General features: G+C 34.4%; 2 protein-coding genes and 1 long non-coding RNA gene across 5 annotated transcripts in view; 1 reads left to right on the forward strand and 2 right to left on the reverse strand.

The window, feature by feature from the left end:
* Positions 1–1,153, reverse strand: part of LOC146934898 (putative B3 domain-containing protein Os03g0621600) — a 6,787-nt gene extending 5,634 nt beyond the window's left edge. Inside the window, exon 1 of the mRNA XM_085750148.1 lies at positions 622–1,153. Within this exon, the coding sequence (XP_085606274.1) occupies positions 622–726 (105 nt within the window). The 5' untranslated portion in view covers positions 727–1,153. The remainder of the gene's footprint in view (positions 1–621) is intronic.
* Positions 1,154–4,458: 3,305 nt separating this feature from the next.
* On the reverse strand, positions 4,459–20,917 carry UPF3 (Smg-4/UPF3 family protein). 3 transcript variants are annotated; one of them, XM_085750142.1, is made up of 14 exons: positions 20,727–20,917; positions 19,952–20,058; positions 19,247–19,342; positions 19,030–19,128; positions 18,802–18,881; positions 11,222–11,320; positions 9,434–9,566; positions 7,374–7,498; positions 6,546–7,041; positions 6,324–6,413; positions 6,088–6,203; positions 5,962–6,010; positions 5,055–5,188; positions 4,459–4,945 (listed from the first exon to the last, which is right to left on the reverse strand). In XM_085750142.1, the coding sequence occupies exons 1-12, from the start codon at positions 20,870–20,872 to the stop codon at positions 5,972–5,974; spliced, it is 1,626 nt and encodes a 541-aa protein (XP_085606268.1). In that variant the 5' UTR covers positions 20,873–20,917; the 3' UTR covers positions 4,459–4,945; positions 5,055–5,188; positions 5,962–5,971. The 3 variants fall into 3 exon arrangements, with proteins under 3 accessions (XP_085606268.1, XP_085606267.1, XP_085606269.1); XM_085750141.1 differs by having other exon boundaries at positions 6,324–6,416; XM_085750143.1 differs by lacking the exon at positions 6,324–6,413.
* On the forward strand, positions 12,075–18,360 carry LOC146934900 (uncharacterized). Its single transcript, XR_015030070.1, has 3 exons — positions 12,075–13,383; positions 14,802–16,730; positions 18,149–18,360. It is a non-coding gene; the product is annotated as an uncharacterized LOC146934900 (long non-coding RNA).
* Positions 20,918–22,197: the final 1,280 nt, after the last annotated feature.

A 22,197-nucleotide genomic window follows, 5' to 3' on the forward strand; every position in this document is an offset into this window, starting at 1 on the left:
GTTACACATTTATGAGATTTCCACAATTTAAGTAACTACTCTCATTCTGAGCTTCAGCTAAGTACATGTTTGGAATCATTTTTGTGGAAGGCAGCATTGATTTTGACTCTAGAATAGATTCTAACTTGTCGCCTTGACTCAAAACATGATTTTTAGATTCAACTTTATTATTAAGGAAATCTAATCAAATATAACTCACTTCCGATTCAACTCAATCTAAGTTTGTGTTACAGTTTATTAGCTAAAATCACGCTGTGACTGTGAGTCTGCAGAGAAGCTCCAGTTTCTAAGTTTATAAGATGACAATGACATGTCTTGAGAAATGAAAATGATAAAGTGTCCATGAATCCAAAACACAGGCTCAATCAACCAAAGCTTCAAAATCAAATTTTACAACGTTAGAACCAAACATACACTAATAATTAATAAAAATGACAATAATAGTATTAGATTTAGAAAACAAGTTAGGGCTAGTCTACACATTATTTCGACAAAAGTTATACAAATATTTGAAGTATCATCCATATATAATAAGAAGTATGAGCATTATATATTCCTCAAAGTTTGACAGTTAGAGTGATAGTAATATCAAAAGAGAGAGAGATTGAAAATGAAACATACTATCTCTTTTATATGATCTGGAGGAGGAAGTATGGCTTTCATAAAATGTTTGGAATCTTTCTCCGGCTCCGGCGACGGAACATATCTTCTCCGGTGAGTCTTCATTGTTTCTTTGTTGCAAATAGTAATAATAAGTGAAATGCAATGTGTTGAAACTTGAAAGTAAGTTAACCTTGAGTTGAGAGTATTATTAATAGAGATGTAAAAGTGAGGGTGACGAGAGTGTATGGTTCAGATTTCAGAAGACAGACACGCAAAGGCAATGAAAGTTATTACTAACACAAACACAAACATAGGCATAAACAAAAATGTGATGATTTGATATAGGAGAGTAATGAACAAAACAAATGAAGCATAAGAATGGAAATATTGTATATAAACGAGGGAAGAAGAAAAAAGGTAGGGTGTCAGATATTGGAATGGATATATTCATGAATCAATATACTCAAACATAGTAAATTCTCTTTCTACGAGAACTAGGCCACACTTTTTAACTATTTTTCAAAGGGATAAGGCCAAACAGCTATACTACCCTACCTAGTACCTTCAACTTATATAAATAATGTTTGTGTAACTCATCATTTTCAACAACAACTTTTAAAGATACCAACCCTTTTCCTTTCTATCGCTTTTCACAAACTCTTACTAAACACTTAATTGCACACCTTCTCCAAATAAATTTTAAATGAAGTGCAATTCTTTTTTATCTATCCAATATCATCACACATCATAGTAAGTATTTTGTTTTCATGGTTGACCTTTCATGCATAAATTGATTATCAGTAATCTGAGTCTCCTTTTTTAGTCCCCATGCAATCATCTTTTCTCATAACTTGATGGAATGACTCATAAGTTTAATACTCCTATAATTTGTGTAATTGTATAAAATTCATTTGTTCTTAGGAATCAAAACCTCAAGTATTCCTTTCTCCAATTGTCCGACAATTTCTTTGACCTCATAATCTCGTTAAAAAACTTTATGAACAACTCAATGTCTCTAATATCTAAAAAAACACTATATCGCAATATGTATGTGAAGTAGCAATAAACGTCACAAGAGGGGGGGGGGGGGGTTGAATTGTGACCCTTTTAAAAATTATTCCTGAAAGTTAAGTTTAGATTTATATACTCAAGAATGTTCTTGGTGTACGTTAGTTCAACAAGTTTAGAGTATATAACAATTTAATCAAAACAGAATGTTCTAAAGAATGATTATAAGCAGAATGAGAAAAATGATGTTAAGTTAATATATAAGTTTATTTTAACAAAGACCAGAATGTTCTGGAGAGTGATGACAGAATGATAAAACAATATTATATGTTGATTTTAAACCTTAGTCAAATATTTAAGTAATTGTTTTATCTTGGACCAGAATGTTCTGGAGATTAATGTAAGTGTGATAAAGTGTGTGTGTTGTGTAACTTTAAATAAAGAGAGAGAAAAAGAAGAATAACACAGGAGAGTTATCCTGGTTCACCAAACCCGGCTACTTCCAGTCCCCACACCTCGTGTGAGATTATCCACTATAGTTTTCTTGCTAACAGAAACTTCTGACTAGCACTATAAGATCTTGATCACACCAGATCAGTCCGTTACACCTGTATTATCAACCTCAGCAGGCTTCTACAATTCTTTGCGCACTAGCAAAAGAAAGGTTGGAATTTTCTACCTCAAACTATTAAGCCCGATAGACTTGAGAAGAATACAACACACTTTGTATAATGAGATTTGTGTGGATCAAATAAAATACTCAACTCGTAGTTTGAGTTTTACAATAGCAAATTCAAAAGAGAAGATCCAAGTGATATAGTGAGAGAGCTTGGAATTTGCTTTGTTTGCGAAGAGCTTTGTTTGTAGTGATGATTTTCACTTAGAGAGATATTAGCTTTCAAAACTCTTGCTTATAACCTTCAAAGGCCCTTGTATTTATAGGTGAGGAGTGTCTTGGTGATCAAGGGAGAAAATAGAGCTGTTGGACACGTTTTTGATAGCTGTCCAAAGACTCAATTGATTTCTCTTTTCTTCTTTAAAATAGCCAGAACGTTCTTAGAATGTTCTGTATGAACAACCTGGCTTTTACAGCACTGTTGCTTGCTTGCGTATGAGATAACCAGCTGTTATGAGCTGTATAACTTGTTGCCCAATGCAGATGATGTCATTGTCCTTTGCTTTAGTGATGTCATGCTTTAAGCCATGTGCATTTATTCTTTAATGGGCTTCTTGGATCCAAATGGGTCGAACCCTTTTCCTAAGGCCCAAGAGACATTTATTAAATGCTATTTTGCCATGCTTTCTTGCTGTGCAGACTTGTTCACTTTTGATGTACTGTTTCATTTTCATCGTATTTGCCAGAACGTTCTCAGATTGTTCTCATGAAACAAATTCTCACAAAATGAATTAGTAGATAACAAGATTAAATAAATATAATATGTTTGTAATCTTTAAAACATCAAATAAGGATTTTGTCTCAACAGTATGTTGTCTGGCCTATATGTCTTGCCATTATCCATATTTTCCAACACTTTTTTTTTTGGGTCAGGTAGCCTAGTGGCTAGAATTCACCTTATAAGGTGAATAAGTGGGGTGTTCGGGGTTCGGACCCTGGCCCCTGCATATAACAATGCAATGTCCCTGCCAACTGAGCTATGCTAACGGGGACTTCCAACACTTCTTTTATCTTGTGTTTATGAATCTAATATCTAGCATGTTAGAGCCCAGTAGGATCTTATATCCTTGATTAAATAAGTTGTGAAAATAATTCTCTCATCCATCCTTTATATCATTTTCCGGAACCAAAACTTTACATTCTTCATCCCTTTTATGCTTCACTTGGTTCAAGTCTATTGTTCTTATTTCTCACCCCTACCTAGCTTATATATAGATTTGTCTCCCTCCCTCCTTGGAGCCTAAAGATTGATATAACATGTCAAAGTATTGAGTTTGAATCCCATTAAAAACAGTTGTTAAAATGACCATTGGTATAATCTTAATTAATTCATAAAATAAATTTCATTCCTCGATCCTTTTTTAATTTTTTTTTTGGTATAACCCATAAAAATAAAATTTAGTTTTTACTTCGTCCACCGGCTTCTTCGTCTCTATCTTAGCTTCCTTAGATTTTCCCGACTTTTTGACATTTTTACACCTAGATCAAGTCTTAAAGCATTCACATTTATTCTAACTTTGCACACTCGCATTCCACTACAAAGATTTGTTAACCTTGAGTCTAAAACTTCTAGTTCTACTTGACAATATATCATAAGTTGAAATCTACAATCCAATCAGATCATGGGAAGACCTAAAGCTAATATTGTTAAAAGGAATTAAAACAAATTATTCTCTCTCCAAAAAACACCCAAATCAAACGATCAAGCCCCAAAAAGAAAAAAAGAAAGAAAAGGTCATGGTAGCTCTAACAAAAATTAACATTGTCAAACCAGCCACAAGGCCAATCTTATGCAAAACTGCATGATTCTAGAACGAGAGCAAGTGTTTTGAGTAAAATTGGGACTCGCTGGGACAAAACATGAAACAAAGTGACCGCTGTCACCAATTTTCTGAAACTCAAAAGCTCACCACTGTTTCTCAATTTCTCATGAAAGACATCCCACACCAAAACTAACAAAAACAGAAAGGAAGAAGAGTTGTGCAACGAGGATCCGGGTTCTCTCATGTTGAAACCAACATGAAAAGAGACAAGGATTTTGAAATTTTCAATAGAAGGGCAGAAATTTGAAACATGAAAAGACACGAGATGCTTATCATTTTGGTCCCGCATGCCATTCCTTATCATTTTGTAATAATTTGTATTAAAAAAGAAGTCCCTCATCTGGGATGTGTACCGAAGACATGTTAACATCCTATTTGTAATAACAAAATGTACATCATGTGCATGCTAAAATCAAGTATTAAGATGTTCATACAAACACCTTTCATACAAACCCTACTCGACTATATATGTCAAATGAACCGGACTAAATTGTGTTTGTTCCGCGTTTAGAACCCACGGAACCCACATTTAGGGTGAAGCTAAAAATTGGAGCTTCATTTCTACTGCACGTTTAGTGCATACTTGACGCAGTTCCAAACACCTACTAAATGATTCACTTTCCTATGGCAAGTACCAAAACTATACAGCTAAATTCCAAACACAAACATTTCCCAAAACCAAAATATTCGAAAAGACACACCATACAAGGGTCTAGCCCATCAACATGGTTAACAATGTCGGTCTGTTTTCGGTAAATAGTCATGTCAAGGAGGTCTGTAATTTTGCATTCCTTCAATTCTACAGGCTCTGTCAGGCAACAACTGGATCTTCTTTCTGTAAAAGTCCATTAGAAATTGATTACAAGTCAAAAAAATTTAAAAAATTGAAGAATGAAAGCAACATTCAAGTAGTCTGTATTAACAAAAGTTGAACTTGCACAGACCTTACAAGTAGCTTAGGCTCATGTCGACCTGAATTGGACGCGGATGATGTCCTAAACAGATCCCTAGCTCAATGTAGCAGGAATGATCCCCTCAATTTTTCAAGTAATTGTTGCGCTGACCGAGTGTCCATAATCTGTTTGCAAAGTTGTAAGCACTCTTAAAGCACTGGCTAAAGCAACATCTGTTATTACTAAAGCACATTTGTTCAAATTAAAATCTTGATTATCGAAAGTCTAAATAAACCTTTGGATGTTTTACATACAAGTTAGTGAGTTTTAAGATGTTAAAGGAGCATCTTAAAGCTCACAACTTGTGTATATAATCCTTTAACATCTTAAAGCTCACTAACCTGTGTGTAAAACATCCAAAGTTTATTTAGACTTATGACATCATGATAATCATAAAATCAAGTAATCTACTTCTATGACTTCACAGTTCTGCGTTCACTTCTAAACACAAACGCACATGTGATGTATATTTAGTTACACAGAGGGATTCAACAGCTTTTAGTTTCATGTGAATTCATATTTCAAGGTTAGCCCAATTAAAACTAATTTTCTTTTCTTTCTTTTCTTTTGGTTTTCAACAGGGATTATATAGTGATTTTATTATTGAAAATTGCCAAAGATTCACATGATTGTTTTAGAAGAGTTAGGAACAATAGATCAAGGTTTTGTGAACATTAACAATCCATTCAACAGTCAGTTGAGCTCAACAAGTAGAGCAAAAACAGTTCAAGAAAATCACAAATATGTCACAACTAACCACAAGTTTTACAGAATGTTTTCTCATATATCAATCTTTTTGTCAGAATGAGTTACTGATCCCCCATTGATGCAATAAACTCTGAATTTCATTCAGATGAGACAAGACAATAAAACAAGATACAAAAAACTAACGACTTACCACAAATATTTTAAGAGCCTGAAGATGATTTCTGAACCCAAACTTGTTTCTGCATACAGAAAAGCATTTTACAGGGCAATTCAAGCAAAGAGGTGACGAAAGAATACATCAATATAACATGTATACCTCATGAGTACTATTCCCAACACCTTTCTTTGAAAGTTTCCCTTCACTCGAACTGACTGCACCATCATCCTTCACTATATAGGGAGCCCCACGACGAGTAAAAATTCTTTGTGAACCTACAGAGATAAAAAAATCGATTCAAACATTTATCTATCAGAACCCAGATAAATACCTTCTATAGTTGTTTATATTGTGAGTTCTTATTTATTATCCATAATCAGTAAAAACACACCAACCATTCTCAACAGAGGGACTACTACGTCCACCTGCAGAAGTTGAGAATTCACCACTCCTGTTTCCCGAATAAGCATTTTCTTTTACCTCTCCTGCTAAAAATTGAAAATCACCACCATACAATAGATTTCAATCACTCAGCTTTGTTTTGAAATTTCAAGTGGATTGACAGAAATACATCTACTTTGTGTGTAGAAAACTTGTTGTCTAGTCAATGGTCATACCGTCAACTGATTCAGGATATGATGGTGCAGACTGTGCCAGTGAGGATGATGAGAGCTCATTACTAGAATGTGAAGAATCGGAACGGCGAAGAGGTGCCCAAACACCACGATCAGGCCTGTCCTTGTTTCTAGTACGTCTTTCTGTTTTATCACCAATACCCGAACCATGAAAATCTCTTCTTACAAACTTTTCATCCAAATCCCTTTTAGATTCCCCTTCAGAATTAGCATGCCCAGCATCATGACTAGAGACATGATCACTTAACCCAGACCTTGAACCAAAAGGACGAGGTGGACGCCTTCCATTCTCAGAAGTTAAGATTTGAATCTTATGTTGCGCAGTAGATGTAGACTGACTCGGACGAGATTCATTATTTAGAAGTATGCTCCTGATCAATCTTCCACCGGCTTCACGCCTTTGGTTCTGTTTTGAAGTAGTTGGAATGGGCGAATTTGCAGATTGTGCATTTTGCTGTTTAACCATACCTTCAGTGGCCTGAAAGTTCCATAGAAAGTTCATAATGAAAAATTTAACAAGGGCATATTCATGTTTAAGTGAATGTACTGCTCCAAACCAACTTTCAGGGAAGGACAACACTAGTATTTAAAGAGAGAGAAAAAAATCTAATGTCTACCCAAACAAAGATTAACTCCAACGTTAGATAGATCGGGAGAAAAATAAACTTTATATTGCATTTGCTTATATGAAGAACATTATTTTCTTATAAGGAAATGAAGACTTTAAGATCATCTATAAAAGTAAGTGAAATGGACATGAGCAAGGTACGGGTGAAGGGAAATGAAAATTTAACAGATAATTAAACCTACTTTGGGAATTTCCCGCTGTTTTCCTTTCAGGAGGAGGATCTTTTTCTTTCCTGAGTCAGAAGTCAGTGGTATTCCAGAGACGGAACCTTCAATGCCATGCACTGTATATTCATCAATCACATGCGCTGCAAATTCATCAATCACAAATAATTTATCAGCTAAAATACATGAAACTTGGAAATGAGACTTAAAAGCACAATTGCAATTGCTGAATCTTAAAAACAAATTGACAAATTTAATTTGGCTGATGGATTACTTTAATGCAAACATGTTTGGAAAGCATTTTTTGGAAAACATGTTTGGAAATTTAATTTGGTATTCATTACACAACAAGTTTCTATACTAGGCACCTACTTTTCATCCACTTTTCTACTATAAAGCATTTTTTGCTGATTTAGTTTAAAGGTTTGGAAAAAGTGGGTAAAATTAAGAGAGCAAAATTTGTGCAATAGTTGCTATTCTTCACTTCTTCAGTATAGTTGGAGCGAGGTAACAACATTTAAGGATAGGGTAAATTACATTCACCTCCCCTGAGGTCTACTAATATGTCACTTAAACCCCCTTTATTCTTCAGAAAGCATTTACCTCCCTTGAATTCTAACACCGTTAAGCCATCGTTAAAAGAAAAACTGTTCCTTAATTCTCCTCATATGTCACTTACTTCGTTACTCTACTTATTCACTTTGTCATAGGTGAGTGTTCTTTGTGCCAACTCTCCTCCATGACTGGACTGCCAGAATAATTCACTATGCAACCAAACAACGAGAGTCTCAACAACTTCATTCATGGCTTCCACTCAATAAAGCTTGCTTCTTCAAACTCTTCTATTTCTTCTTTTCAAGGAGTTCAAAACAATTGAAGAATGGGTTGATTCAAAATGATTAGAATTTTAGATTGGGTTTAAATTATGATTTTTAAAATATAATGCTTATGGTTTAATTGTTGCTTGTAAAACCTTGAGTCATGGAGAAAGTGTGATTTTGGTCAAATTGAGACAAAATTATTGCAATTGAAATCGATGAATTTGCAATCGATTTATTCATATGAAGGTCGTATAGATAGGAAAAAATGCACATGAGGATAGCCTCAAAATCAAACGGACGGATGTTGGTCAGAAGGGATGGGAGATGTCATTTATTGTAAATACAAGGGAGGTTATTGTTCATTTTATAAATAGAGGGGGTGTAAGTGACATATGAATTAAACTTAGGGGAGGTGAGTGCAATTTACCCTTAAGGATATTTCGTCCTATAATATCAATTGAAACTCCACTTATAGGAAAAGTAGACTGAATCCTTGATTCCAGAGGAAGCCATCTATATATTAAACTGGAAAGCTGCAGCAAAGAAAAGAAACAAAAGGAAACTATAGAGATGACCTCTGAGAATGAATGACTCCCCATCCCCAGTTTCTCCTCATATGATTATGATTGTTAGGTCAAATAAATTCTTGTATTTTGAATAAAAATCACTTTAATAACTTATTTTTATGAATTTATGTATTGATCGATAATGTTATGATACTATCTAGTACTGATGTACTAGCACACTCTACTAGTGGGGTTTTCTACTTCGCTTTATTAAGGAGTTGGAATGTTTAATTATTGTTGTGTTAAACTGTTCTATATTATGTATATATGCCATGTATAGGCTACTTTGATATTGGGTGAACTCTTACGAGTTTGAGAGTCAAGTCTACGAAAGCTCCACCAATTTCTGTAGACTCTCGGAACATGCAATTAATACACCATAAGCAACGAACAGATATGATTAGGAGTTAGGAGAATCACAGAGACAAAAGCTGTATAAGGAAGAGACTTTTGTTTTGGTTCAAAACTACCATACATCTTGAAATCAAATATGGAAGCAATTAAAAGCAAATTACACATATTAAGCTTTTGACAAAGGGAAAACTGAAGACAGTGAACTTGGCATATACAAGGTGAAAGTAGAGTACAAAACATTATATGCCGCTACAGAACTGAATAACTATACCACACCAGAGATATTCACATGAAAAAGCTGATCTAACAAAATCTAAAGGAAGAAAAGATGACTTACAAGAATCAATTTCATAAACTCCTTTTATACTTGATTCAGAAGAATGGTCCTCACGCCTGGGGACCACAGTAAAGGCAGATTTGTCTTTCAAATCTTTCCGATTAGCATTCTTGACATTGTCCTTCTGAACATACTGACAACCAAAACTAATATTCATTAAGTGGAACAAATCTATGTGATTTTGCAAGCACAAATAAAACATCTATATATCAACAATAGGAGAATCAAACAATCTGAAGACATACAGGGGAAGACAAACATCCTCCCTCTACCATGCTAACTTGATGGAACCCATGTTTCAATTCACATCTATCTAGGTCAATTCAGCCAAATCTCGCATGTGTGTCATGTTGCCACACCCAAAAAGAGAAAGAAAATAAATCAAAATATAGAGAAATGTTGAGTCACTGTTTGGCTTTGCTTGGTTCTGAATTCTGATAAAAGAACCAAAGCATTAGATAAAAGATAATAGACTGGAAAGGAGGGAATGGTTCAATAAGTTCCTTCTTAATTGATTGCTTTTTTCTGGCGAAATTAATTGATTGTTTATTGAAATAGAAAGAATTGAAAAAAATGGGTTTAGACCACAGCCCAACCCACTTGGCCCCATACATAACCCACTGAATGTACATTCCCTTCTTGAGTGGACTTCAAGCCCATAACACATTCATTTCTTGAGTGGAATGGTTCAATAAGTTCCTTCTTAATTGATTGCTTTTTTCTGGCGAAATTAATTGATTGTTTATTGAAATAGAAAGAATTGAAAAAAATGGGTTTAGACCACAGCCCAACCCACTTGGCCCCATAAATAACCCACTGAATGTACATTCCCTTCTTGAGTGGACTTCAAGCCCTAACACATTCATTTATTTGTGTGCAGAGCCAGAGGCTAAAACTGGCCAGTCCCCTCCTTAGCTGCGGGTGTTTGTGGGTGATTCATGCAAATGCTGCAGCACCCATTCTTGCCCTCTTTAGGTGTAGTTGAAAAACAAACTAAAAACTAGACATAAGGAACCAATCAATTGAATAGTTAATGCATTTAAAATTGTCTGCACAAGAAATTTTTGAGACAGGGTCCATCTTTTTTTTCAATCCACACATTTTCATATTGCGACAGAACAATAATAACAATAATCTGTTTTTTTTCCCTTTTTCCATTCTTTTTATATGTAATCTAACGTAATAAGAATTAATCGGTATCAATAATAATTAACACATTTGTAATATATTATATTGATGAAATATAAAATATACAGTAATTAAATAGAAAATTAAATTATTAATAAGAAAACCCAAATTGGAAAGAAAATAAAACAGAAGAGTTTAAAATCTTCAGTTTATGAAGATTCGCAAAGTTTACATAATTAATAAATTATTTTAATAATAGTATGCATGAGTGTGTGCGTATGTCTAGCTACACATAATGCCTCTATAGTCAGTAACGGCCATAGTGGCTGTTATGGCATCATCGTGTTGTGTAACTTAGCAGCCCCCTAACCATTTCACAGACAGTTTTGTTTCCAAGCAACAAGATGACAAAATATTATTTCTCGGCCACTTAGTAGACAAATACTAATTGAATATTAAGATCCTACACATAGAATTAAGATTGCTACAAAGGAGGCAATAACAGCATGGTTTCTCTTGACTTTATTGCACTAATGAAAATTAATAGGAAAGTGCAACTTTTATGTCAACAAAGTCATGGCATTCAAAATAAGTCAAGTGATTATACATTGACTCCAGCAATATAATAATATATACTTGAACTTGATTATAAAGGTTCACCTTTTTCTTTTCAGATCCCCGTCTGGTATTACCGGGGCCAGGCTTGCCTTGCATAGCAGCTCTGGCTCTTCTGCCAACTCTTGTTGCGGCCGATGAAACCTGACACAAGATGTGGAGTATTGCATGTCAGCATATACCCAAGCAGGAGACCATCTTAACTTATATTTATCTGTAATTTAATAAGTTTCTTATATATAATTTCATCCAACAGGAGTCGAAGATTAAAGCCACAATCATGTGAAGGCATAATAATACAAATGAACGATGCATACCAACAAATTTTACGAGTGCATTTTCCACATTTTTAAAAAATCAAAATTCACCAGACCCAATGAAGGAACAAAAAGTATAGAGAGCTAACAAAGGGGGAAGGATGAATCAGCTAAGTACATATGCTCAAGCATCATAAATAAAAAAACAAACCAGTTGGAAAGAACAAAATAAAAATTCATTTCAAACAGTTGTAACCCCAAGCATGAATAAAATTGTTCAAATACATTTGAAGCCGTAAGTTAGAATCCAATCCAAAATTTTAGTTGCTCAAATATAATGGTTCTTTCAAAAACCTCCCTCATATAAGTCATATGAATATGCTTCCAAGTAGTTATGCTATGTGTTGAAAATAAGATTATGATCTGTGTACCCATTGCATGGGCTGTGCATCTGTGATATGGATTGCAGATGGCAAACCATAGCAGAAGGCCAAAATTCTGCTATATTAAGTTGCTATCTCTGCCATAAAAATCATGGCGCTGCCATCCTTCACAGATTGGTCATGGCGGATGGCAAATTTTTTTTCCAGAACACTCTGCCATGGCTGCTACTTGATAACAATGTAGGACAGGCATATCATATCACATAAATAAGGTGTAATATCCCGCGTAATTTTAAATAAATTGTCGTATCAGTACATGTCAGAACGAAAATAATTTTCAAAGGATTAATTATTTATTGAGAAAATCGACGATATTTGGTAAGTTTCTCGTATTACTATTCCAACGGACATGAGAAATTAAGTGGTTACGAATTAGCGGAGGATAATTGTGTCTTTTCCCTTGAAGGGCAATTTGGTAATTTGGGACATAAGATTTTTTTTAGAAATTGGGTTATTTTTCTCCCACTTTCTCCAAGCTTCTAAAACATTCCAAAACATTTTCCCTTCACCTCTTCTTCCTCTCTCTCGTCCTTATCATCCTTCCTTCTCTCCATTGCTTCTTCCACTCAATCCTCACTAAAATCCACATGAAAACACATGTAATTGATCACTAGAACAAGTACATGACACAAGCAAGCCATGGATTCCCTCTTCTCCCTCCATCAGCTGAATCATACCTTTATCCCCAAATTCCATGTTTCCTATTCAATTCAGATTGTTTGAGCTGCTTGTGAGCTTTGAGCTTGAGGGTGCTGTTGTGGGTTCACAAGGAACAAATGATGGTGTTAAGTCATGTACATGTAAACTTGTTGATCTTTGGTGTTTTGATTTGGTACTTAGAAGCTTCAAATGGGGATTTCTTCCTGCGTGATAGAAGTGTAGCTATGCATGTTGAAGAAGCAAAAGCCAAGTTAGAACCAAGAATCAAAGACTGAGGTATGAATTGCTAAGTTGTTGGGACATGTTCTGGTTTTTGATTCGTATCTTTTGCTGTGTAGTTTGGAATTGAATTATTATTGCAGTTTTGGATTCTCCTTTCAATTCCCTTCAGTTTAGACATAAATTTCACATGATTTGGATTAAAAATGAACTCAGAAAACACGTTTGAACTTTGGAAAATCCTGCTGAAAGTCACTTACGGGTTTTGACATAATTTTGCGGAATAAGTTGAATTGCGAAGTTAAGTTGGTGGAATCGCTCCAGAATTGAATATTTATTTCTTGATAGACTTAGTAAGAGTTTGGATTGAAGTCTGAGTCGAAATTGGAACGTTCATAAGTCATAAGCTGCAAATAAGCCGTTTTGGGAAATCTGTCAGGAAAGTGATTTCTGTGAAATTGAAGCAATGACAGAAGTGATGAGATTATGGATAAGTTGATGTTTGAGTTAAAAAGCCGAAAGCAGAACAATAAGCTATGGATAAGATGTTTTTGAAAAAAAGTGCTTATGGAGCATGGCATGACCTTTGTTGATGCTTGAGCTGATTGAAGTGGCCAAAGATGTATTGGTGAGTTCCTTTAGCTTAGATCTCACCTTTGGAGATTGATTATGATTATGCTAGATCATTAGGATAATATGAATAATTAAACTATTTTATGAATTACTTGCCTTTTGTGCAAACATTTCTATTATGTCATATGAATGGTACATTGAAGTAGAATAAATATAAGATAGTTAGAATGATTATTTCTTGATTAGACTCCCTTACTTGTTTATTCTAAAATATCATATATGTTAATAAGTATGTTGATGTTAGTATAAATGTTGGAGGGAAATTAACAACGCAATTGATGCATATATATACTTATAGAAATGATTTGAAAGAAAATTTGAAATGCAGCCTGTGAGTAACATGCTCACAGTGAATTATTGAAAATCGCAGAGAAATGGAAATGAGGAGAAAAATTGAAATGAGTAACATGCTCATAGAAAAAGAAAAAAAAAGAGAATATATGGAAAAACCGTTTGCTACAACGAGAGATAATGTAGCCTATGACGTACGGGTCATAGTATACCGTTTGCTACAACGAGAGATAATGTAGCCTATGACGTACGGGTCATAGTATACCGTTTGCTACAACGAGAGATAATGTAGCCTATGACGTACGGGTCATAGTATACCGTTTGCTACAACGAGAGATAATGTAGCCTATGACGTACGGGTCATAGTATACCGTTTGCTACAACGAGATATAATGTAGCCTATGACGTACGGGTCATAGTATACCGTTTGCTACAACGAGATATAATGTAGCCTATGACGTACGGGTCATAGTATACCGTTTGCTACAACGAGAGATAATGTAGCCTATGACGTACGGGTCATAGTATTCCGTTTGCTACAACGAGAGATAATGTAGCCTATGAGGTACGGCTCATAGTAACGAATGAAATGTATAATCAATGATATAAAACTTAAAGTCAAGAATTATTCGAATAATATTTGAAATAGAACAAAAAATAAAATTATGGAATCAAGGAAAAATTCTAAGGACCCTCCAACATAAATACACGTATTAATATGAGAGTTATGTGTAGAATGAATTAGCTACGAAGCAATATTTTATGGGCATTTTACTAATCGTTGGAAATGAGGAATTTTAGTAATGAAACTCCGGCTTAGTTAGCCGAAACTAGTTGTTATCAGAATACGATAGATTGGGTATATGTTTATGATTATTGTTATGTTTATGATTAAAGTTATGAGTATGACTATATTTATTATATGATCAAAATAGTATTTCAGACAGCGATTCTAGTTATCTCCTAATCGCTCAGTTATGCATAATGAAACGTATAAACCCGAAATGGGTTAAGTTTAGAAACAGATGGCGATCCTAGGTTCCCCGAGGTTGCCTATAGCCTAGGATAGGTGGAACTCACTGAGACATCTTGTCTCACCCCAATCCCTTTTATTTATTTCAGATATACAAGTTATTATACGACAGGATGGTTGTTGATGAAGAAGCAGAAGTAGCTGGACAATATAAAGTACAAGTCGGTGGTACTATTTCTGAGTTAACAGGTGAGAAATTCTAAGATTTGGTCAGAGTTTTTATTTATTGAAATTTTAATGTACCCGATGCCGAGTTTAACACTCATGCTAGATATCCTAGGAAATTTTCTAGTAGGGGTGTTACAATTTGGTATCAGAGCAGGTCGATTCAGATCGTGCCTTGGGTCATTAGAATTCAATAAGATGTAGTGTGACTATTGGGTTCCAGATATTTATTCCAAATGTCATGTCTGGCTGAGCCTGATCAACTCAGACTAGTATATGACAGTTAGAACAAATGTCTGAGAGATGAATGAAACCTTAATAGAAGTCGCAGTATAAGGAGTATGATGTAAGGTGTGAAGAAATAAATCAGAGTGGCGCAGCGGAAGCGTAGTGGCTGGTACCTATACAGTTTAAATTAGTCAGTAAGAAAGAAAAAAAAAAATCAGTTTGTATCAGACGTATGTTGGAATCTAAAGTTGGAAGTTGGAGAAATTATTTGTGCTTATTAACAAGTAAATTCTTAAATTTCGAGGACGAAATTTCTTTAAGGGGGGTAGATTGTAATATCCCGCGTAATTTTAAATAAATTGTCGTATCAGTACATGTCAGAACGAAAATAATTTTCAAAGGATTAATTATTTATTGAGAAAATCGACGATATTTGGTAAGTTTCTCGTATTACTATTCCAACGGACATGAGAAATTAAGTGGTTACGAATTAGCGGAGGATAATTGTGTCTTTTCCCTTGAAGGGCAATTTGGTAATTTGGGACATAAGATTTTTTTTAGAAATTGGGTTATTTTTCTCCCACTTTCTCCAAGCTTCTAAAACATTCCAAAACATTTTCCCTTCACCTCTTCTTCCTCTCTCTCGTCCTTATCATCCTTCCTTCTCTCCATTGCTTCTTCCACTCAATCCTCACTAAAATCCACATGAAAACACATGTAATTGATCACTAGAACAAGTACATGACACAAGCAAGCCATGGATTCCCTCTTCTCCCTCCATCAGCTGAATCATACCTTTATCCCCAAATTCCATGTTTCCTATTCAATTCAGATTGTTTGAGCTGCTTGTGAGCTTTGAGCTTGAGGGTGCTGTTGTGGGTTCACAAGGAACAAATGATGGTGTTAAGTCATGTACATGTAAACTTGTTGATCTTTGGTGTTTTGATTTGGTACTTAGAAGCTTCAAATGGGGATTTCTTCCTGCGTGATAGAAGTGTAGCTATGCATGTTGAAGAAGCAAAAGCCAAGTTAGAACCAAGAATCAAAGACTGAGGTATGAATTGCTAAGTTGTTGGGACATGTTCTGGTTTTTGATTCGTATCTTTTGCTGTGTAGTTTGGAATTGAATTATTATTGCAGTTTTGGATTCTCCTTTCAATTCCCTTCAGTTTAGACATAAATTTCACATGATTTGGATTAAAAATGAACTCAGAAAACACGTTTGAACTTTGGAAAATCCTGCTGAAAGTCACTTACGGGTTTTGACATAATTTTGCGGAATAAGTTGAATTGCGAAGTTAAGTTGGTGGAATCGCTCCAGAATTGAATATTTATTTCTTGATAGACTTAGTAAGAGTTTGGATTGAAGTCTGAGTCGAAATTGGAACGTTCATAAGTCATAAGCTGCAAATAAGCCGTTTTGGGAAATCTGTCAGGAAAGTGATTTCTGTGAAATTGAAGCAATGACAGAAGTGATGAGATTATGGATAAGTTGATGTTTGAGTTAAAAAGCCGAAAGCAGAACAATAAGCTATGGATAAGATGTTTTTGAAAAAAAGTGCTTATGGAGCATGGCATGACCTTTGTTGATGCTTGAGCTGATTGAAGTGGCCAAAGATGTATTGGTGAGTTCCTTTAGCTTAGATCTCACCTTTGGAGATTGATTATGATTATGCTAGATCATTAGGATAATATGAATAATTAAACTATTTTATGAATTACTTGCCTTTTGTGCAAACATTTCTATTATGTCATATGAATGGTACATTGAAGTAGAATAAATATAAGATAGTTAGAATGATTATTTCTTGATTAGACTCCCTTACTTGTTTATTCTAAAATATCATATATGTTAATAAGTATGTTGATGTTAGTATAAATGTTGGAGGGAAATTAACAACGCAATTGATGCATATATATACTTATAGAAATGATTTGAAAGAAAATTTGAAATGCAGCCTGTGAGTAACATGCTCACAGTGAATTATTGAAAATCGCAGAGAAATGGAAATGAGGAGAAAAATTGAAATGAGTAACATGCTCATAGAAAAAGAAAAAAAAAGAGAATATATGGAAAAACCGTTTGCTACAACGAGAGATAATGTAGCCTATGACGTACGGGTCATAGTATACCGTTTGCTACAACGAGAGATAATGTAGCCTATGACGTACGGGTCATAGTATACCGTTTGCTACAACGAGAGATAATGTAGCCTATGACGTACGGGTCATAGTATACCGTTTGCTACAACGAGAGATAATGTAGCCTATGACGTACGGGTCATAGTATACCGTTTGCTACAACGAGATATAATGTAGCCTATGACGTACGGGTCATAGTATACCGTTTGCTACAACGAGATATAATGTAGCCTATGACGTACGGGTCATAGTATACCGTTTGCTACAACGAGAGATAATGTAGCCTATGACGTACGGGTCATAGTATTCCGTTTGCTACAACGAGAGATAATGTAGCCTATGAGGTACGGCTCATAGTAACGAATGAAATGTATAATCAATGATATAAAACTTAAAGTCAAGAATTATTCGAATAATATTTGAAATAGAACAAAAAATAAAATTATGGAATCAAGGAAAAATTCTAAGGACCCTCCAACATAAATACACGTATTAATATGAGAGTTATGTGTAGAATGAATTAGCTACGAAGCAATATTTTATGGGCATTTTACTAATCGTTGGAAATGAGGAATTTTAGTAATGAAACTCCGGCTTAGTTAGCCGAAACTAGTTGTTATCAGAATACGATAGATTGGGTATATGTTTATGATTATTGTTATGTTTATGATTAAAGTTATGAGTATGACTATATTTATTATATGATCAAAATAGTATTTCAGACAGCGATTCTAGTTATCTCCTAATCGCTCAGTTATGCATAATGAAACGTATAAACCCGAAATGGGTTAAGTTTAGAAACAGATGGCGATCCTAGGTTCCCCGAGGTTGCCTATAGCCTAGGATAGGTGGAACTCACTGAGACATCTTGTCTCACCCCAATCCCTTTTATTTATTTCAGATATACAAGTTATTATACGACAGGATGGTTGTTGATGAAGAAGCAGAAGTAGCTGGACAATATAAAGTACAAGTCGGTGGTACTATTTCTGAGTTAACAGGTGAGAAATTCTAAGATTTGGTCAGAGTTTTTATTTATTGAAATTTTAATGTACCCGATGCCGAGTTTAACACTCATGCTAGATATCCTAGGAAATTTTCTAGTAGGGGTGTTACATAAGGGTAGAATATTATGTATCTCTATTGCACTATTTGCTTTTAAAACATAATAAAGAGAATCTTGTGTCGTTGAAACACACAGTTTCAAAATATTTTGCCTCTTTCTCTTTCATTCAACACTATGATACCAAATTCCTCGAGAATTTAAACAAGAGGTAAATGAGACACTTAAAGCATGAACCATAGATAGAATATGTTCTAGCGTCTGAGCATTTAGTAGTAACTATTAGAATTAAAAGAATAAGGAGGGAACACCCACAGCTCACAATATATATTTCAAAATGTCTTTCTTACTCGAATTCAAGGTCAATCCCCAAAGCACATTCTTATAAAAAACACTTATAGCTACGAGGAGCATACATAAAATTTTACTACTACACCCCTTTAGAGTATAAGAAAAAACAAAAAGTACTCAGAAGTCCCAGAATCATTTACCAGTGGACCACTGTCAACAGCACGCTTCTGACGTATATATGCCATCAGGGGTGTGACAATAGGTGCTTCCTTGCTAGCCCCTAGAAAGGAGGAGAAAATGAGACAAATGGTACTGAAATTTACCTACATATAACTAACCAGCTTGCTCAAAACACATTTGCATAAGAATAGTGATTAGACTGCTTTAAAAAGTGTAAATCAAATACAGGTGGTCAATAAATAACTAACCAGCTTGCTCAGCTTCCTTTCTTTCCAATTGTATTTCTGCACTCGGAAGATGTTCTTGAGGCTTTGAAATGAGTTTGAGGAACTCGAGATAGTCTGGATCTGTCCTTATTAAAAAATAATAATCATAAACATGAAGAGCACATGCCGTTAACCTAGACAATTAGCATTAGAATGCTTTTATATCTCGATGGCACAAAAATGACAACTACATTGATACCTTTATATATAGTCCCTTCACGGCCATCCTTTTTGGTACTCGGCTTTGGAACACGCTGAGAAGGTGCATACTCAACTACTGCTTTATGCTGGACACCTGATTGAATATCAGGCATTAATATTTGCATGGCACAAAAAAAAATCAACATATAGAAAGGAAAAAAAAATTATGATAAACAGAATACCAGAATAAAAGTTAGAATTTTGAGTCTACTAACATCAATTACGGCGTGAAAAACATTCAATTGAGTTCACAATAGAATAACCACTAACCCTTTTAAAAAGTGAAGGTTTAAATGGAAAACATAATAACTCAGGTCTAAACAATTAAGGCTCTAATAACTCAGGTTTAAACAATTAAGGTTCTATTTAGTTAAACAACTTAATTAAGCGCTTAAATTTTTATCAAATAAGCACTTATATATGAGCTATTTCTATAACAAAAGATAAAATCAAATCAAATTGGATTCATGTAAGCTTACGGAAATAAGCTGAAAACAGCTTATGGACATGCATAAGTTGTTTATCATTAAGTTCATTCAAACAGTCTCACAAATGTTTATACTATAGTCGATACGCTCAAATAACCCAATCCAAACATGCCCTAAAAGCTACGTTCCATATTGCATATGAAAAACAAAACGCTACAAAAAGAGAAAAGAAAAAAACAAAAACCACAAAATGAATTTGAAACAGAAAAATTCACCTTTCTCGTTAACGAAAACGTGTCCATTAAAGAACTCCGCAAACTCGAAAACATCATCAGGTGAATTGAAGTCTAGATACGCTCTCGCATACTTTTGATTCCTATAACTGCACATATAAATTTTCAACAAATCACGCACAAAATCATAACAACAACAATCACTACAAAAAACACAACTACAATTAACAACGTCAATAATTACAACTATAACTGCAAAACTAAGCTTAAGAACTTCAACAAATCACACATAACCGTAACAACAATAATTACAATAACAAACCACACATAATCAGAACAATAATGATCACAATAAAAAAACGCAAAACTAAGATAAACAACTTCAATAATTATGATTATAACCGAAAAACTAAGACTAACAGCTTCAACAAATCAAGCATAATCATAACAACAATAATCACAATAAAAAAACGCAAAACTAAGATTAAGAACTTCAAGAATCATTATCGACAAAAATGAAACTGAATCGTTAGGGTTTTGCAAGAGAAGAACAACAGCAAATCACAATAATAAACGAAAAATAAGATTAAAAAAAACTTCAATAATCATAATTACAAACATAAAGCTAAGATTAACAACTTCAACAAATCATGCATAATAATAACAACAATAATCACAATAACAAACGCAAACTACAGTTCAGAACTTCGATGATCATAATTATTAACAAAAAACAAAGATTAAGAACTTCAATAAGCATTATCAACGAAAATGAAACAGAATTGTTAGGGTTTTGTGAGAGAAGAAGAAGAAGAACCTGGTGTTGCCGGAACGGAAAACGAACCAGTGATAGCGAGAAGAGAAACGGTTATCGATGTGTTGAATGAGATCGGATTCGGTTAGAGATGGTGGTAAATGCCGTATCACTACTTTCGTTCTTCCCTTTTCCGAACGCGCCTTCATCTTCTTCTTCTTCTTCCGAAATGAAACCAACTTCGAAATTGTTCTCTCTGATATTCCTCTTTCGTTCTTCTTTTTCAGCACAACACAATACAAACTGGGCTTATCAATGTTAGTTAGTTTTAGTATTGAATTTTCTATTTATACCCCCACCTATTTCATATACCAACAATATTAGTCATTTCTTTGTTATTCTTAAGTTGATCGTTAAGTTGTTAGTATTTGTTGGAGGTGAGAATTGAATTTGAGGTCGTCGTTCTCGCTTCGTTTATTTGTTCGTTCTTTTATCTGAGTCATCGAACCAACCGTTCTCACTTCATTCATTCGCTCTCTTATTTGAGTCATCAAACAAACCTTAAATGTTGTTGGAGGTTCGACCTTACAATTGTTCGGTAACAAGAATTTTTTGAAAGCAAATGTTTGGTACGTAAATGTGTTTCACACGTTTCGCTTGTTACAAGTTTGGAACCTTTTTTAAAATATGTAAAAAAATAACAACCTTTTGCAGTGCAGAAGCAAAAACAGAGCAGTGCTTCCTCGACTTTCTTAAGAGATTTGACAGACTAAAAGGTATATGTAATATTTGTCATAAGTTGTTTCGATAAGATCTTACAAACAGTCTCGCAAATACTCATGATAATAGATAAGCTCCATGATAGGGTAATTAACATACAAAATATTTCGTTGACGAAAATCTCATCCTTCAATATACAAATCTCAAGCCAAAGCATATCTTATATTTTATCAAACACTAGACCATCGACCCGTGCTCCGCACGGGTCATACCAGCTGAAACATACGCACATAAGTAAAACATTATATAATACATGTATATGAATAGGTCATAGTGTTACGTTTTAAAACAACTAAAACATTGATCATAATACGTAGAAAATGGATAAATTCAGCAAATAACGGTGACATTAAGTACGTAATTAGTAGCTACTTGAGACAATATGTAATAAGTATCTTCAACCCATTTCTGGAAGTAACTCTCGAAATTGCAACATAAAGACGACCGTGCGAAAAACAGGACTTAACAAATATATACCAACATTCTTTAAAGATTGTCCTTGACTTTTGTTAATAGTCATTGCGAATGAAACGACTATCGGGAACTGTCTCCGCTGAAACTTGAAAGAATCCTGACGTCAGAAGGTTTAAGAGATAATCTTGGTATAAATACTTTCTCACCAATATTACTTCCAGATATGACCCTACCTTCACGCACAAATTTACCCATTCTAGTTATTATTAGTCTTGTACCATTGCATAAGCCTGCTCTTTGATCTATATTCCTTAACAACATCACCAGTACTCCAACCTTT

Source organism: Medicago sativa, chromosome 3, assembly GCF_051527215.1.
Source record: "Medicago sativa cultivar Bolivia chromosome 3, Bolivia_mono, whole genome shotgun sequence".
NCBI classification, from domain to species: domain Eukaryota; kingdom Viridiplantae; phylum Streptophyta; class Magnoliopsida; order Fabales; family Fabaceae; genus Medicago; species Medicago sativa.

What these genes read in the sequence shown, in the direction of transcription:
- UPF3 (XM_085750141.1), bottom strand. Translation starts at nt 20,872, where the DNA reads ATGAAGGCGCGTTCGGAAAAGGGAAGAACGAAAGTAGTGATACGGCAT. An exon ending in CGTTTTCGTTAACGAGAAAG is followed by an intron (nt 19,343 to 19,951) that starts GTGAATTTTTCT and finishes ATATTCAATCAG; the next exon opens with GTGTCCAGCATAAAGCAGTA. An exon ending in GGGGATCTGAAAAGAAAAAG is followed by an intron (nt 9,567 to 11,221) that starts GTGAACCTTTAT and finishes TTTGGTTGTCAG; the next exon opens with TATGTTCAGAAGGACAATGT.